The following is a 19,360-nucleotide window of genomic DNA, read 5'->3' as shown; positions in this document are numbered from 1 at the left end:
GGACCCTTCTTCATTTTCTGAAGAAGGGTCCAGACCCGAAACGTCAGCTTTCCTGCTCCTCTGATGCTGCTTGGCCTGCTGTGTTCATCCAGCTCTACACCTTGTTAACACAAATCTGAACAGTTTTGTTAGGGATAAAAAGAGTGAATGGTTGATGGCATGTCAGAGGCTAAAGACAGTAGTTTCAGTCTTCCCAGCATTGGTGGAAATCTCTGCTCATCTAAATATGGATGACAAATAAGCAATGTGACAAGTTAGAGACAGCAGAGGGATCCAAGATGGTGGCGAGATATAACTGAGTGTAGAGTGTAGAGGAGAAAAAGGGAAAGCTAAAGATAAATTATTGTGGGAATCCAGAGGCGACGGGGGAAGAGTTGGAAGAAAGACACAGGAATTATTTATCTGTTTCTGATTAGATAAGTAAAAATTGGTGGGAGCAAATAAATTCCAGCCAGCTGGATGATGGCAGAGAGATGTTCGAGAAGGATAGTGCGGTCACCAGTATTGAAGGATGCCTAGAGGTTGAGAAGGATGAGGACAGATAACTCATCATGCTCATAGCCTCAAAGAATGGAATTTATTGCTCTAACAAGGGATGTGACAGGGCCAGAAACCTGACTGCAGGGATCCAAACGTGTAATTGAGGGAAAGGTTGGTATAGATTTATAAAGTGTCAACATTTTCAACAGATTAGAGAAGGGTGGTTGGAATTTTTTTTTTTAAAATCCATCCTTGGAATGTATCTAGCATTTATTGCCCATCCCAGTTGCCCTAGAGAAGGTGGTGGTGAGTTGCGTTCTTGAACTGCTGCAGTCCATTCGATGCAAGTACACCCACAATGATATTAGGGAAGGTGTTCTAGGATTTTGACCCTGAGACACTGAAGGAATGGTGGTACACTTCCAAGTCAGAGTGGCAAGTGGCTTGGAGAAGAACTTGCAGCTGGTGGTGTTCCCATGCACCTGCTGTTCTTGTACTTTGAGGTAATAGTGTTTGTGGGTTTGGAAGGTGCTGTCTAAGGATCTTTGGTGAATTCCTGCAGTGCATCTTGTAGATAGTAACACTGCTGCTACTGAGCTTTGGTGATGGAGGAGCTGACTGGCAACACACCTGCAAGCAATCAATGTAGTAGTAGTTTGCAGGTACTACATAGGGGTTATGGATAGATTTTGTTTGAAGAGGTGGCTGATACCAGCACATTTGAAGTGGGAGAAGGGTGGAGAACTATACCTGAGGATTCAGGAAGAGAAGTTGAGTGGCTAATAGTTCAATCAGAAAAATATTGAAGGAACCAGAAGTGTGAGTTATGCACAACTTGTTTCTGAGACAGCATTGCGAATAGAATAGAATCTAGAGAAAGTTGTAAGTTCAGGGCTGGGAAAATGGGAAAATTTGGGGTAGCTTTTCTCCTGGGCTAGGTGGAAATGAAGGAAGCAGCAGAGACAATTGATCAGTTAGTCTTAATCTTTAAAACAAGTAAATTCACGACCACTTCACATTTATTGTTGGAAGTGAGGATGGAAGAGGCAGGAAAAAAGGTTTAAGAAGACAGTTAGTGGTGAGGATAATCATTGCATTTGTAGAATCACAGAGTCCTACAACATAGAAACAGGCCCTTTGGTCAAGCTCGTCCATGCTGACGAGATATCCTAAATTAATCTAGTCCCATTTGCCAGCATTTGGTCCACATCCCTCTAATCCTTTCTTATTCATGTACCCATCCAGATGTCTTTTAAATACTGTAAATGTACCAGCCTCCATCACTTCCTCTGGCAGCTCATTCCACATACACACAACCCTCCGTGTGAAAAAGTTGCCCCTTTTGTATCTTTCCTCTCTCACTCTAAACCTATCCCCTCCATTTTTAGAATCCCCTACGCTGAGATAAAGGCCTTGGCTATTGACTCTATATATGCCCCTCATGATTTTATAAACCTCTATAAGGTCACTCCTTAGCCTCTGATGCACCAGGGACAATAGCCCCAGCATAATCAGTCTCTCCCTACATCTTAAAGCCTACAACTCTGCCAACATCCTTGTAAATCTTTTCTGAACCTTTTTAAGTTGAACAACATCTTTTCTACAGCAGGGAGACCAGAATTGCAAGCAGTATTCCAAAAGAGGCCGAACCAATGTCCTCTACAGCCGCAAAATGACCCAATTCCTACACTCAATGCACTGACTAATAAAAGCAAGTGTACCAAACACCACCTTCACCACCCTGCCGATCTGAGAGTCCACCTTCAAGGAACTATGCACCCACACCCCAAGGTCTCTTTGTTCGGCAATACTCCACAGGGCCCTACAATTAAGTCCTGTCCTGATTTGCTTTTCCAAAATGCAGCACCTCACATTTATCTAAATTAAACTCCATCTACTGCTCCTCAGCCCATCTGATCAAGGTCCCATTCTAATCTGAGGTAGCCTTCTTCACTGTTCACTACACCACCAATTTTGGTGTCAACTGCAAAATTATTAACCATACCTTCTATATTCACATCCAATTCATTTATATAAATGATGCTGGTCACAGGCCTCCAGTCCGATAAACAGCCCTCCATCACCACCCTCTGCCTCCTACTTTCAAGCCAATTTTGTATCCAAATGGCTAGCTCTCCCTGGATTCCACATTATGTAACGTTGCTAACCAGTCTATCATGCAGAACCTTGTTGAAACCTTGCCAAAGTCAATACAGACAATGAATACCACTGCCTTCAAACATCTTTATCACTTCTTCAAAAAACTCAGTCAAGTTAGTGAGATATGATTTCCTACGTATAAAAAACCATTTGATCTTTGAATACTAAGCAGTTTGGCAATGAACCTTGAAAGTGCTTTCACAATTCAGTCAGAACTGCTGGGACAAGGTTATTAAAAATAATGGAGGGCATGCAATTTAGTATATCAATAGCTACAGAAAAGTTTTGATGAATCATGGGCCAAAATCTAGATAAGATTTTAAAAGTACAGTTGTATGCAATGTGAGAAAGAATTTTATTTTCAGGTCAGGACACGGAAGGAAGTGGTGTTGGGAGGAGAAAGGAGAACATTGGTAAAGAGAGATATGAGCAAATGATTGGAGATTGCTTTCAGTATTAGATATAATGGAACAAATGAACCAAGTGAGATCACAAGGTCAAGAATTTGTTAGAAGAGTTTATTTTGGAAAGAGGCATTCCTGGAGGAAAGGAAAGCAGTGAACACAGGATGAGAGAAGGAAGAGTTAAGTGGAGGTTGAAATCATCAAGGATGAGAAGTTGCTCAATGCAATCGCTGAAGGAGGGCAATGGAGATATCTCAGTCAGGAATTTGGCATGGTATTTGGCTGAGTCATACAGAACAAGGAATTCCAGATGAGAGATGTGACAGGTGGATCATGTGATGAGACCTCAAAAGAAGTGATACTGCTAAAGGAGTAGGGAGCCAGTACCATACTTCAAAACAAGACTGACATCATTAAGTGCTTTTTTGGGGGGGGGTTGTTCAATTTAACTTTAACTGTAAGACCAACATCAATCACAATTATAGACCGAGTTTGAGAAAGCTACTCTAAAAGTTGATTAATCCTGATTCATTATAAGCCATATTTTTATACATTTTATAGAACTTTTAAAGTTATCAAAACAGGTACAAAAGAAATTATACTTAATAAAGCAATGGTTTTTCAGTCCACCCACTTCAGGGTATCATTTTGCAAGGTTGTTTGATTGGGCACAGGTCTCTTCTAATCTGTCTTGACTTTTCTTTCCATCTTCAGTTTTCCTTTCTTGTGCACTGAACGACTAAGAACCAATGCTTATTAATGCTTGTTAACCACTGCCCCTGCACATGATCAGAGACATCCTGAACTCAAATTGGCTTGAATGAACAGTTCATGGTCAATCTTGGATTGGCTGGGTAATATTTACCCAGTTCTTTATAAGTAATGGTCATTTTACTGACACTGCTTACTACTGTCTCCTGGTTCATTCCAATGCTGATCACTTTGTGAGGCCATCCCATTTATAAAAGCTCGTCACTCTTTGCTTAACAAATACATAGATCTCTATAAGGTGATACCAGTGAAGCCAGTTAAGCAACAGAATAGAGTATGTAGTTTCACCTCTGGGATATTTGGGATGAAAGCAAATCACTCGGTCAACAGAGCTAAAAAGATCAAAACTACAAGATTATGAAACACACTGCAGAACCTACTTCCAAAGTAATGTGTATATCCTATGTCCATGAAAACAGAAAATGCTGAAGAAATTCAGCAACAGTAGTTCTAAAAAAATGTTATATCAGGTGTGAAATTGACACCGCTTTCTCTCTCCACAGACCTGCTAAGTTTTTCCAGCACTTTCTGTTTTTATTTCAGATTTCCAGCATCTGCAGTGTTTTGCTTTTATGGGCCTGTTAGATACTTTGTTACAAAACTAAATAATTTTTAAAATATATAAACTGAGTAAGAACCTTTTACCTCAAAGCTTTCTCACATGTTAACCAGGATTTGCATTAGCCTCAGCCTTAAAACAGAAAAATCCATAATCCACTAATTCCAAAATTGATCTGGGATAAATGGCTTTCTTCCGACAGTAGCTAATCATAATTAAAGAAGATTTATTTCCTCATTTGCCTCGATCAAGTCCAAGTTATTAATTATTGAAAAATGATGCAATCCTACATCGCTGCTGCAATGGTTTGAACCAGGCGAGTGTTGGAAACTTATTGCCAGATTGGGTAGCTTCCTTAAGGGCAAAGTTGTCATCATCTCCCAGCTATATATTCCTCAGGGCTTTGAGATTGTGTGAGCCTCGAGAATGAGCTCATAGACCACAACAGATTATTTCATAAGTGATGGATGGGGCAATTGAGCTTGCTGGGCTAGAGGAATCAATCTTGGAATGACCATAAGAGGGTAGGAAAGATGATAAATGTTGAAGAAATTAGATTTTGAAGGTAAAGTAGGAAGAAGGTTCTGATGGCAGAAGAGGATGAAGGAAAAGCAGGGTAACGAAACGAAAGGAAACAATTAAGGTGATGGAACAAAAACAAAGTTGCTGGAAAAGCTCAGCAGGTCTGGGAGCATCCGTGAAGGAAAAAACAGAGTTAACGTTTCGGGTCTGGTGACCCTTCCTCAGAACTCAATGCCAACAAAAGAATGAATGTTATGTCGGATTGAATTTAATGCTTCCATTGTTATGACACCTTTATGTCATAACAATGAATATTCTTGTTTAGAAATATATGTACTAAAGATAACCCCACTTAAAATGTGCACTATGATGTATTTTATTACTATAAAATTAGGAAACTTCCCTGAATAGCAGAGCTGGCATTCTCTGCACTTTTGTCTCATGTGCCAAGAACCAAATTCAAATTGTGATCCTCACTCTGTTTGTTTAACATTCTTCCTATTACCCATGTTCTTCTGCCCCTCCAAAATCCTTTGCTTCCTCTCACTGGGCTCCCGTATCCAAATTGCCTTGCTCCCTTTCATGCCCCCTCCCTCAGCACCCCAGTGACTGCAGTTATCCCAATCCCTTTGCTCCTTCTTCTTTGCCACTTATCCTGGCCTGCTCACTTCCACCTACTAGATGTCTCTATCCCAACCCCCTTTCCCAGTCCTGCTCATTATATCTTCCTCACACTATCTTACGCTTTGCTTCAGTCTCCTGATTTCCCGCTTCTCTCTGAGTGAGCCAGCAGGCAGAAAGGATCTGGAGGAGCAGTAAATGGGATGGAGTAGGACGGTGTGATAATTGGAGGAAGCAAGGGGCTCAGAGACTGGCATGTAAAAAGCATTGAGCAACAAGTGAGAAGCAACAAGCTGCAGGCTGGAATTGACAAGTGTCAGGCTGGAAATGACAAATGGGAAGTACGTAGATGTTATGATCCCTGGTGAGACCACCAAATATATGTCATGGCCCAGTTAGGAAGCAGTAACTTTTTTTAAGTAGACAAATTTTGAGATCTCAAGTTAAAAACAAGAAAATGAAGTCACAAGAGGCTGTGATTTTGAAGAAACAAAATAAATTTTACTGTACAATGTGCGAACAATGACATCCAGAATTGGCTTGAGGTAAATTGGGTAAGCAAATAGTAAATATGCTCAAAACAGGTCTGACTGATTTCTCAGTTAACTGTACCTAAAGACTCTGCAATCCAGAGCCGACTCATGGGCATTAATTCAAGCCCTCTCACAGACAGCTAGCTTCATTAAACTGACCCGACTCTAAGATTTGCTAAGTTCCAATGTTTCTTATGTATACAAAATAAATATTGTTTATTGGCTTCTTCATGGTCATGATCGGCCCATATACATTCCACTATGAAGGAAAACCGGAAGTGAGGCAATCCATCTCAACGGACCCCACAGTTTAAAAACCAGGCGGGAAAACACACCGACGCTACATCGGAGGCTGCACTGAGGATGATACCAAGCATGGTAACGAAATGTCTGCGAAACAACAAACCAGCTCGGCGAGTCAACCAACCACAACATCAATCTACCCTGCTTACCCTACATTATACTATCATCCATGTGCCTATCCAAGAGCCACTTAAAAGTCTCTAAAGTATCTGACTCTGTCACTGTCAGCAGCGCATTCCACACGCCGACTACTGTCTGTGTGAAGAACCTACCTCTGACATCTCCCCTATACCTTCCTCCAATCACCTTAAAATTATGCCCCCTCATAATGGTCATTTCCACCCTGGGAAAAAGTGTCTGACTATCCACTCTATCCGTGCCTCTCATCATCTTGTACACCTCTATCAAGTCACCTCTCATCCTTCTGTGCTCCAATGAAAAAAGCCCAAGCTCCCTCAACCTTTCCTCATAAGACCTGCCCTCCAGTCCAGGCAGCATCCTGGTAAATGTCCTCTGCACCCTCTCTAAAGCTTCCACATCTTTCCTATAATGAGGTGACCAGAACTGAACACAATATTCCAAGTGTGGTCTAACCAGAGTTTTCTAGAGCTGCAGCATAACCTCACGACCTTAAATTCAATTCCAATGCCGATGAAAGCCAACGCCTTCTTTACAACTTGTGTAGCAACTTTGAGGAATCTATGGATGTGGGCCCCAAGATCCCTCTGTTCCTCCACACTGCCGAGAATCCTGCCATTAACCCTGTGCTCTGCATTCAAATTCGACCTTCCAAAATGAATCACTTCACACTTTTCTGGGTTGAATTCCATTTGCCACTTCTTTGCCCAGCTCTGCATACTGTCAATAACCTGTTGCAACTTACAACCCTCCACACTGTCCACAACTTCACCAACCTTTGTGTCATCAGCAAACTTACTAACCCACCCTTCCACTTCCTCATCCAAGTCATATATAAAGATCACAAAGAGCAGAGGCCCCAGAACAGATCCCTGTGGAACACCGCTGGTCACCGAGCTCCAGGCTGAATACTTTCCATCTGCTACCACCCTTTCTCTTCTATTGGACAGCCAGTTTTGTATCCAGACAGCCAAATTTCCCTGAATCCCATGCCTCCTTACTTTCTGAATGAACCTACCATGTGGAACCTTATCAAATGCCTTGCTTAAAATCCATATAGAACACATCCACTGCTCTCCCTTCATCAATGTGTTTTGTCACATCCTCAAAGAATTCAATAAGGCTCATGAGGTATGATCTGCCCCTTACAAAGCCACACTAACTATTTCTAATCAAACTGTGCTTTTCCAAATAATCAAAAATACTGTCTCTCAGAATCCTCTGCAATAATTTGCCCACCACAGAAGCAAGACTGACCGGTCTGTAATTTCCACGATTACCCTTATTCCCTTTCTTGAACAAGGGAATGACATTTGCCACCCTCCAATCTTCTGGTACTACTCCAGTGGACAGTGAGGACTCAAAGACCATTGCCAAAGGGGCAGCAATCTCTTGCCTCACTTAATTAATTGATTAAGTCTATACATTAAGCAGCAATGCTTACCAAATTATAAAATGAGGAAAAAACTGGAATGAAACAGAGCCCTTGAACAGATGGAACAAAAACTTATGGAACAGCTGTTGCAGTGGGAACAGTTTCATCTGCATGCAAGCAGTTCGTAATCCTGTTTACCTTGAATGGCCAAATTCTCCCATCAAGGAATTGATGGAAATAGGATCAGTCAACATAATATTTTGGGAGCAGTTTTCAAACTAGTTAATGATTTGAAGTTGTCTGGTCTGGCCTGGCTCCTGACCGATTAGAAGCTGTCACAGTCATCTACATTCATTGCTTCCTCTGAAGCTTAATTTGCATCTTTATTGAATGCTTTCACAGCCATTGCACATATAAAATAAAAAAATCAAACATGGGTGAACTGTGACCAATGTAAACAAGCACTGGCATGGTTGTTGCTGGATATTTGAACACAACTTGCTTTCACCCAAAACTCCAATGAGGTATTATCCTCCATGATATTTCAATATCTATCTACCTCCTCTTTAAAAGCTTTCAGTGATATAGTGTCCACAGCACCCTGGGGTACAGAATTCCAGACATTTACTAACTTCTGGGGAAAGAAATTCCTTCACATCTTGATTTTAAATGTGTGTCCCTTATTCTGTAATTATGCTATTTAAGTTGAGGACACTGGTTTGTGACCCATGTTGCTGTCCTTCAAACTAAATTTGAAGTTCTGCCATGTTGTTATTACTATCCCATGTATCAATCCTTCATTACATATTACTAGATCTAAAATAGCCTGTTCCCAGATAGATTGTTTCTTATAGCAATATGCTGCACAATCTCTGATACACTCTAACAATTAGTCTTCCATGTTTCCCTTGCCCACCTGATTTACTCAGTCAATATGTAGTTTAAAACCACCCATGACAATTGTAGTACCCTTCTTACATTCTTTTATTATTTCCTGATTTATACGTCTGATTCCATGTCATAATCTATTTGCACCTATATCACTACTCATCACCACAATTACACCTCACTTAATTAACAATACCATCCTACCTCATTTTCCTTTTTACCTAGTGTTCTGGAACACTGAATATCCTTGAAGATTGAGTTCCCAGCTCTGATCGGACTACATATTCATTTATTTCCATTTGAGCTGTTGATTCATCTATCTTGTTATAAATGCTGTGCACATTCAAATAAAGAACTATAAGCTTTGATATCTTACAATTATTACTTATTCTGATTCTAATTTCTGCTGCACTCTTACACAGTGAGTTCGCCTTAAATTGCGTGTTTTATCTGACATGGCAATAGTTTTGTTTTCTCCTGCAATACTAGAAAGCGGTTGTGGATTTTTATGGAATTGAAGAATCTGACGAATATTTATTACCACTGATTATTAGGTACAAACACTACATTCCTCAGGCATATCTATGTCTGAGCTAATGTTAAACTACTGGGTTACAACAACAGCATGTTCCCAGTACAGCATCATGTTTCAAGTAATCAAGATACGGTGAAGCATAAAATCTTTAAACACAGCGCAGACTCAAAGGGTTGAATGGCCTACTCTGGCTCCTATTTTCTATGTTCCTTGTCATAGTTCAGGTAAAATATGGTGCAGTTGATGATGAGACCATGAGAATATCTCTTCAAGCCTCACAGAGAGCCATAAAGCAGATTCTCTCTCTCTTTAACCAGTGGGCTTCCACTAGCTTTCTGCCTAGAAGCTAATAGACAACTTTCCCTGATATAACAAGGTGTAGAGCTGGATGAACACAGCAGGCCAAGCAGCATCAGAGGAGCAGGAAAGCTGACGTTTCGGGTCAACTCTTCTTCAGAAATGCTTATTAACAGAAATGTTATTCCGCCCAAGCCATAGAGACCTCTAAGATAACACAGTGGGGGCATCCTTGAAAGAGTAGATACCTCCATCATGATCCGAGATCCAAGTGGGCGAGCTGGGTAACGGCGACCTTCCGTTTAAAAGGTTCCTCAAGGTTCCGCCCTCCTCGGTCAGTCGGGCGCGAAGGGCAGCCGTTGAGTTTCGAAAGGAGGGGAGTGTGCCGCGCGAGGCGGGGAGGAGGAGATGGCGCGAGATCTCACCGAACTGCCCGCTCCAGACGCGGCCGCCGCACCGTTCGGTGGCCTCCAGCAGCCGGATCTTGCTGAAGCCATGCTGCAGGAGCCTCTGGGCAGCTCCCAGACCCGCTAATCCGCAGCCGACGATGACGATGCTGGAGTCGTGCTCCTGCCTGGTGATAAGCCGCGCCATTTTTGTCCTGGAGAACAGCCAGTGTTGGAGATCCCAGCTGGTGTTTTATTTTGCTCTATGACCCGCTGCTTGGCTGTCTTGATTATGCGCATTTTGCCCAATTAAAAGTTCCCCAGAGATAACAGACCTTGAAGTTGACGCTAACCAAAAAGTACGTAGCGTGAGTTGTAAAAACAAAAATCAAAGCTGACTCCAGCATTGAGTCAGAGATCTGCAGGAACTGCAGATGCTGGAGAATCCGAGACAACAAGGTGCAGGGCTGGATGAACAGCAGGCCAAGCAGCATCATAGGAGCAGGAAGGCTGACGTTTCGGGCCTAGACTCTTCATCAGCATTAACGGTTCTTACTATCTCTCAAAGCTTTGCATTCATGCTGAAACCATTTTACATCGCTTTAAAACACATTGCACTGAGTGCTGGATAATTTGAACCGACTCGCTCAGAGATGTCACGGGGAGAGTGGTCCCTCCGGAAAGCAGATAAGGGTGGGGAGGGAAAAATGTCTTTGGTGGTGGGTCGGATTGCAGATGGCGGAAGTGTCGGAGGATGATGTGTTGGATCTGAAGGTTGGTGGGGTGGTACGTGAGGACGAGGGGGATTCTGTTTTGGTTGTTATTGAGGGGACGGGGTGTGAGGGTTAAGTTGTGGGAGACACGGTTGAGGGCGTTCTCGACCACCGAGGAGGGGAAGTTGCGGTCCTTGAAAAACGAGGACAACTGAGATGTACGGGAGTGGAATGCCTCATCCTGGGAGCAGATGCGGCGGAGGCGAAGGAATTGGGAATAGGGGATGGCATTTTTGCAGGAAGGTGGGTGGGAGGAGGAGTATTCTAGGTAGCTGTGGGAGTCGGTGGGCTTGAAATGAATATCGGTTTCTAGGTGGTTGCCCGAGATGGAGACAGAGAGGCCCAGGAAGGGGAGAGAGGTGTTAGAGATGGTCCAGGTAAACTTAAGGTTGGGGTGGAAGGTGTTGGTGAAGTGGATCAACTGTTTGAGCTCCTCGTGGGAGCACGAGGCGGCGCCGATACAGTCATCAATGTAACGGAGGAAAAGGTGGGGTTTAGGGCCGGTGTAGGTACGGAAGAGGGATTGTTCCACGTAACCTACAAAGAGGCAGGCATAGCTTGGGCCCATGCGGGTACCCATGGCTACCCCCTTTGTCTGTAGGAAGTGGGAGGAATTGAAAGAGAAATTGTTGAGGGTGAGGACGAGTTTGGCTAAGCCGACGAGGGTGTCAGTGGAGGGGGACTGGTCGGCTCTGTGGGACAGGAAGAAGCAGAGGGCCTTTAGGCCATCTGTATGGGGAATGCAGGTGTATAGGGACTGGACGTCCATGGTAAAGATGAGGTGTTGGGGACTGGGGAATTGGAAGTTCTGGAGGAGGTGGAGGGCGTGAGTGATGTCACGGACATAGGTAGGGAGTTTCTTGACCAAGGGGGAGAAAATGAAGTCCAGATAGTTGGAGATAAGTTCGGTGGGGCAGGAGCAGGCGGAGACAATGTGTCGACCAGGGCAGTCAGGTTTGTGGATTTTGGGAAGGAGATAGAAGCGGGCAGTGCGGGGTTGGGGAACGATGAGTTTGGAGGCCGTGGGTGGGAGGTCACCTGAGGTGCTGAGGTTGTGGATGGTTTGGGAGATGATGGTTTGGTGGTCGGGGGTGGGGTCACGATCAAGGGGGCGGTAGGAGGAGGTGTTGGAGAGTTGGCGTCTGGCCTTACCGATGTAGAGGTCTGTGTGCCATACTACAACTGCGCCTCCCTTGTCTGCGGGTTTTATGGTGAAGTTGCGATTGGAGCGGAGGGCTGCACGTTCTGCGGGGGAGAGGTTGAAGTGGGTGAGAGGGGTGGAGAAGTTGAGGCGATTGATGTCTCAACGGCAGTTGGAAATGGAGGTCGAGGGAGGGTAGGAGGCCTTGGGGTGGTGTCCAGGAGGAGGGGGTGTGTTGAAGGCATCAGTAGAGGGAGGGTTAGGTTCACGGTTGAAGAAGTAAGCATGGAGGCAGAGGCGGCGGAAAAACTGCTCAATGTTCAAACGTGACCAGTATCCGTTGATGTGTGGGTGGAGGGGGACAAAGGTGAGCCCTTTGCTGAGGACTGACAGTTCGTCCTCAGTGAGGGGGAGGTCTGGGGGGATTGTGAAGACTCGGCAGGGCTGAGTGTTGCTGTCTCCTCTGGAGTTGCTGGCTGTGGAGGCTGTGGGCGGGGTTGCGTCGGTGCCGGCGATGGGCGGAGTTGCATCTGTCTCGGTGATGGGCGGAGTGGCATCAGGGTGGGCGGAGCGGGGTAGGAGGCGGCAGCAGCGGTGACGGTAGGTGCGTCTTCAGTGTCTGTGGTGTTGGCCTCGGAAATGGAGGCAAACGCCATCGCTGCTGATGCCACCGCCTCCATTTCTGAGGCCAACACCACAGACACTCGACGCCGCTCCGCCGACCACTGACGCCAACGACGATGCAACTCCGCCCACTGCTGACGACGACGCAACTCCGCCCACTGCTGATGCAACTCCGCCCAAAGCCGACGTCGCTCCGCCCACAGCCAGCAGCTCCAGCAAGTTGGTGTCTACCACCCAAAACGGGCTTCCTCCACCCCCCAACCCCGCCCACAGCCTCCACAGCCAGCAGCTCCAGAGGAGACAGCAACACTCAGCCCTGCCGAGTCTTAGCCATTCCCCCAGACCTCCCCCTCACTGAGAATGAACTGTCAGTCCTCAGCAAAGGGCTCACCTTTGTCCCCCTCCACCCACACATCAACGAATACTGGTCACGTTTGGACATTGAGCAGTTTTTCCGCCACCTCCGCCTCCACGCTTACTTCTTCAACCCTGAACCTAACCCTCCCTCTACTGACCCCTTCTCCTGCCTCCAACACACCCCCTCCTCCTGGACACCACCCCAAGGCCTCCTACCCTCCCTTGACCTCTTCATCTCCAACTGCCGTCGAGACATCAATCGCCTCAACCTCTCCACCCCTCTCACCCACTTCAACCTCTCCCCCGCAGAACGTGCAGCCCTCCGCTCCAATCCCAACTTCACCATAAAACCTGCGGACAAGGGAGGCGCAGTTGTAGTATGGCGCACTGACCTCTACATCGTTGAGGCCAGACGCCAACTCTCCGACACCTCCTCCTACCGCCCCCTTGATCATGACCCCACCCCCGACCACCAAACCATCATCTCCCAAACCATCCACAACTTCATCACCTCAGGTGACTTCCCACCCACGGCCTCCAACCTCATCGTTCCCCAACCCCGCACCGCCCACTTCTATCTCCTTCCCAAAATCCACAAACCTGACTGCCCTGGTCGACCCATTGTCTCCGCCTGCTCCTGCCCCAACGAACTTCTCTCCAACTATCTGGACTCCATTTTCTCCCCCTTGGTCCAGGAACTCCTTACCTACGTCTGTGACACTACCCACGCCCTCCACCTCCTCCAGAACTTCCAATTCCCCGGTCCCCAACACCTCATCTTTACCATGGAAGTCCAGTCCCTATACACCTGCATTCCCCATACAGACGGCCTAAAGGCCCTCCGCTTCTTCCTGTCCCGCAGACCCGACCAGTCCCCCTCCACTGACACCCTCGTCGGCTTAACCAAACTCGTCCTCACCCTCAACAACTTCTCTTTCAATTCCTCCCACTTCCTACAGACAAAGGGGGTGGCCATGGGTACCCGCATGGGCCCAAGCTATGCCTGCCTCTTTGTAGGTTACGTGGAACAATCCCTCTTCCGTACCTACACTGGCCCTAAACCCCACCTCTTCCTCCGTTATATCGATGACTGTATCGGCGCCGCCTCGTGCTCCCACGAGGAGCTCAAACAGTTGATCCACTTCACCAACACCTTTCACCCCAACCTTAAGTTCACCTGGACCATCTCTAACACCTCTCTCACCTTCCTGGACCTATCTGTCCCCATCTCGGTCAACCACCTAGAAACCGATATCCATTTCAAGCCCACTGACTCCCACAGCTACCTAGAATACACCTCCTCCCACCCACCTTCCTGCAAAAATGACATCCCCTATTCCCAATTCCTTCGCCTCTGCCGGATCTGCTCCCAGGATGAGGCATTCCACTCCCGTACATCTCAGATATCCTCGTTTTTCAAGGACCGCAATTCCCCCCCTCAGTGGTCAAGAACACCCTCGACCGTATTTCCCGCAACTCATCCCTCACAACCCGTCCCCACAATAACAACCAAAAAAGAATCCCCCTCGTCCTCACGTACCACCCCACCAACCTCCGGATCCAACGCATCATCCTCCGACACTTCCGCCATCTGCAATCCGACTCCACCACCAAAGACATTTTTCCCTCCCCACCCTTATCTGCTTTATGAATGGACCACTCTCTCCGTGACTCCTGTGTCCACTCCACACTCACCTCCAGCCCCACCACACCCAGCACTTTTCCCTGCAACCGCAGGAAGTGCTACACCTGCCCCCACACCTCCTCCCTCACCTCCATCCCAGGCCTCAAGAAGACTTTCCACATCAAGCAGATATTCATCTGCACATCTGCTAATGTGGTATACTGCATCCGCTGTACCCGTTTTGGCCTCCTCTACATCGGGGAAACCAAGCGGAGGCTTGGATACCGCTTTGCAGAACACCTACGCTCGGTTCGCAATAAACAACTGCACCTCCCAGTCGCGAACCATTTCAACTCCCCCTCCCAGTCCGCAGACGACATGTCCATCCTGGGCCTCCTGCAGTGCCACAACGATGCCACCTGAAGGTTGCAGGAAAAGCAACTCATATTCCGCTTGGGAATCCTGCAGCCCAATGGTATCAATGTGGATTTCACAAGCTTCAAAATCTCCCCTTGCCCCTACCACATCCCAAAACCAGCCCAGCTCGTTCCCGCCTCCTTAACTTGTTCTTCCTCCCACCTATCCCCACCTCAAGCCGCACCCCCATTTCCTACCTACTAACCTCATCCTGCCCCCTTGACCTGTCCGTCCTCCCTGGACTGACCTATCTCCTCCTTACCTCCCCACCTACACTCACCTTTACTGGCTCCATCCCCGCCTCTTTGACTTGTCTGTTTCCTCTCCACCTATCTTCTCCTTTATCCATCTTCTATCCGCTTCCTCCTCTTTCCCTATTTATTTCAGAACCCCCTTCCCCTCCCCCATTTCTGATGAAGGGTCTAGGCCCGAAACGTCAGCCTTCCTGCTCCTATGATGCTGCTTGGCCTGCTGTGTTCATCCAGCTCTGCACCTGTTGTCTCAGATTTTCCAGCATCTGCAGTTCCTACTATCTCGCTCAGAGATGTTATGAGCAGGGGGGATTTGAACCCAGGTCTATCCCAGCTTGGAGGTAAGGACACTACCACCGCACCACAAGACCCTTTACAACCAATAAATACGTTTGTGTAAAGTATGACCACTTTATGACATACAATAAGATGCCACCAGCAGCAAAATATTGTTGGTTGTCCCCTGAAAAGTGCCGTCTTTTCTTCATAAGGCTGTTGGTCCTCCAGTGAGCTGGTGAAACCTCCGCTTTCATGTCTTTACCCTGAAAGGCAGCACCGCCAACAGTGCAAGAGTATTGATTCAATTCATGTCTCATTCCAAAATAATGGCACCGCCCCCACCCCCGCCCCCCCAACAGCATAGCATTCCCTCCAGTGCTGCAGTCGAGTGTCAGCTTTGGTTTATATGGTCAATGCTCCAACAACGTGCTTGAAGGTACAACTTTCAGGCTTGGAGACAACAATGCTACCAATTGAACCACAGATAGCATGCAATGGATAAAGATTCCAGTGACATGTAAAACCTTGCAAGATCTTACACAGTTGGCAACTTTTACAGGATTATTTTGAAATATAATGTCCAGGACACTGCTGTGAAGAAGCTGAGAGAAAATGATCGAATTAAAAAGTTTAAAAAAAAATTTTAAAAATTTAACAACTGTGGAGCAACAATTGGAAGTGTGCAGGAGTCAGAATTAGAGGAGTTTAAATAACTCTAGTTGTTGGATTGGGAGAGATTACAGAGCGTGAGACAATGTCATGAAAGGATTTGAAAATAATGATGAGAATTTTTAAAAGGTGTTACTTGACTGGAACCAATGCAGATCAGATGTACAGGAGTGATGCAGGAAAGGGACTTGCTACGTATTAAGGCATTGGCCTTAGAGTTTTGGATAACTTCAAGTTTGTGGAATAGAGTGTGGGAGACTTGCCACATCCAAAATGGATTAGCTGGGTTTGGGTTTAATACTGCCATTGACAGGGTACAGAAAAGATTTACTAGGATATTGCCTGGTATGGAGGGCATTAGCTATGAGGAGAGATTGGAGAAACTTGGGTTGTTCTCACTGAAACGATGGAGGTTGTGGGGCGACCTGATGGAGGTCCACAAGATTACGAAGGGCATGGACAGAATGGACAGTCAGAAGCTTTTTCCCAGGGTTGAAGAGTCAGTTACTAGGGGGTATAGGTTTAAGGCACGAGGGGCACGGTTTAAAGGTGATGTATGAGGCAAGTTTTTTACACAGAGGGTGGTGGGTGCCTGGAACTTGCTGCCGGGAGAGGTAACGGAAGCAGATACGATAGTGACTTTTAAGGGGGGTCTTGACAAATACATGAATAGGATGGGAATAGAAGGATATGGTCCCCAGAAGGGTAGGGGGTTTTAGTTGTGACGGGCAACATGTTGGTGCAGGCTTGGAGGGCTGAAGGGCCTGTTTCTGTGCTGTAATTTTCTTTGTTCTTTATTTTTGAGAGCAACAAAAGAGTATCTTCAAATGCACATATGAGAAGATGCAGGAAAATGTGTACAAGACTAGCAAGTTTAAAGAAAAAATTCCAAAGGCATTACCAAAACAATTCAAGAAAATTAGTCAAGGATGTTCGCAAGATTGCATAGGTTGGACGAAGGGCATACAGCTGATAAATGTAAATGAAAATTAGGAAAAATGAATGAGTTTTTACAAAGGTAGACAGAAAGATCAAGCATTTGATGAAAAAAGGAGAGTTCGGGAGCATGTCAAAAGTGTGACCGAAGGGCAAAAAGAAAATTGGTAACAAGTTCAAGCTACAGATGCTAATTATAACAAAATAAAATTCTTTGAAAACTAATATTAAGCAGTTAACCATGAAGCACTGAATGCCTTAAAACCACATCAGTGCAAATTAAGTTAAAGATGAGCCAAGAATATTTAAATTACACAATGCCTGCTTTAAGCATTTACTCAAGCTTACATTAACGAGGGTACACAGAAGAAACAAATCCCCAAGGATGGTTGGTATTTATCCCAGGGTACTAATGAAAGTAGGGAAGAAATTTGTAAATTGATAATATTTATCAAGTCTTAGTCAATATTAAGATGGTTCTACAGAATTGGAAACAAACTGATTAAAATTAATCTTACAGCATTTTAAAGAGAAAAAACACATTTATCAGCTGTATGCCCTTCATCCAACCTATGCAATCTTGCGAACATCCTTGACTACTTTGAGAAAATGACAACTTTTTGGGGGAATCTTACTGGTAGTTATTACAAAAGACTGTTACTAAAACTGTTTATAATCCATGTTCTAGTTTTCTTTCCTATTGTATATTGTTTATTAAAAATGTTGAAAATGGCAATAAAACTATTTAACTTTTAATTTGCAGGGATGAGTGGAATAGTTTTTTGAGTCTTTGATTTTATAGGATGGTAATCGCTATTGTGTTCACTTCTGTAGCTAATTTATACAAGTCATCTCCTATAATCTTCACAAGAAGGTCATGGTCTGTAGCATTGCACTACGGTTATTTAAAGTGCAAGGACAGTGTTCACATATTTCATGTGGGGAAGTTATCTAAATAGGCACATCCCAATGTCAACGTCAAGCTAATTGCAAAGGGAAGTTTTTTGAGATTGGTAGCTGCTTCTTAATTCTTTCCTTTAGGGCAAAACTAAATAACCAGCAACAAATAGTTTATTTTTTTTAAAGCTTTTCACTTAAAACTGGCATCTGAAATGCAATGAATAAATGAAACTTGATGTCAAAACTGTTTTTGTGTCAAGAGGCAAATAGGAACAAGAGTAGGTCATTCAGCTCTTTGAGCCTATTGCACCATTCAATATGATCATGGCTGTAGTCTGAAATGTGCTTTCCTGACTATCACCCAAGACTTTCACATCGAGATCTATCAAAAGTATCTAACTGATTCCTGAATAGATTTACAGACCCAGCCTCCAGTACTTTCTGAGGAAGAGAATTCCACATTCTGATACCCTTCAAGATATACACAGTCTCCTCATCTCTGACTTAAATGAGAATCCTCTTATTCTTAAATTGTCCCTCGTTTTAATTTCTCCCACAAGAAGAAACATCGTCCAGGTATCTTTCATATCCAGTCACCTCAAGATCTTACACATTTCAATATAATAATCTTTCATTCTTCTAAACTCAAATGAGCACCAACCTGTTCAATTTACTTCATAAGACTTTCATCCTGCATTTTGGCATTGTTCACTGTTGCATAATTGGGTAGCGTACTTATGGATTGGCAGGCAGGGCATTAGATTTGGTGTTTGTAAACTGCTGTGGGGAAAGCAGTGCGTGCGTCACTTTAAAAGATATGCGCTTTTTCTATGCTTAGAGATTCAAAAAGGGTGTCTATGGGTTTGAAGGTGCACAGAGTACCTAAATTGAAACATTTGTGTCAAAAGTCTATACTGTTAGCAGGCAAAGCAGCATTTTCACCAAGACAACAAGGTGCAAGGCTGGATGAACACAGCAGGCCAAGCAGCATCATAGGAGCAGAGAGGCTGACGTTTCGGGCCTAGACCCTTCATCAGAAAAGGGGGAGGGGAAGGGGGTTTTGAAATAAATAGGGAGAGAGTGGGAGGCGGATAGAAGAGGGATGGAGGAGAGGATAGGTGGAGAAGAAACAAACAGGTCGAAGAGGCGGGGATGGGGCCAGGAAAGGTGAGTGTAGGTAGGGAGTTAGGAAGGGGATAGGTCAGTCCAGGGAGGACGGACAGGTCAAGGGGGCGGGATGAGGTTGGTCGGTAGGAGATGGAGGTGCGGCTTGAGGTGGGAGGAGGGGATAGGTGGGAGGAAGAACAGGTTAGGGAGGCAGGGACGAGCTGGACTGGTTTTGGGATGCGGTGGGGGGAGGGGAGATTTTAAAACTTGTGAAATCCACATTGATACCATTGGGCTGCAGGGTTCCCAA

The 19,360-nt window shown here is 45.2% G+C and overlaps 1 protein-coding gene across 3 annotated transcripts in view; it reads right to left on the bottom strand.

The window, feature by feature from the left end:
• The window catches only part of paox (polyamine oxidase), a 29,831-nt gene extending 19,563 nt beyond the window's left edge, over positions 1 to 10,268 (bottom strand). The window contains exon 1 of one of the 3 annotated variants that reach the window (XM_048616400.1): positions 9,835 to 10,268. In XM_048616400.1, the coding sequence (XP_048472357.1) occupies positions 9,835 to 10,180 (346 nt within the window). In that variant the 5' untranslated portion in view covers positions 10,181 to 10,268. The remainder of the gene's footprint in view (positions 1 to 9,834) is intronic. The other 2 variants (XM_048616399.1, XM_020523765.2) reach the window with 2 other exon arrangements.
• Between the last annotated feature and the right edge of the window lie 9,092 nt (positions 10,269 to 19,360).

This window comes from Rhincodon typus, chromosome 34 (genome assembly GCF_021869965.1).
Source record: "Rhincodon typus isolate 14 chromosome 34, sRhiTyp1.1, whole genome shotgun sequence".
In the NCBI taxonomy this organism is placed as follows: domain Eukaryota; kingdom Metazoa; phylum Chordata; class Chondrichthyes; order Orectolobiformes; family Rhincodontidae; genus Rhincodon; species Rhincodon typus.
The sequence above is the reverse complement of the archived record's forward strand: the minus strand, read 5'-3'. Positions and strand labels throughout refer to the sequence as shown.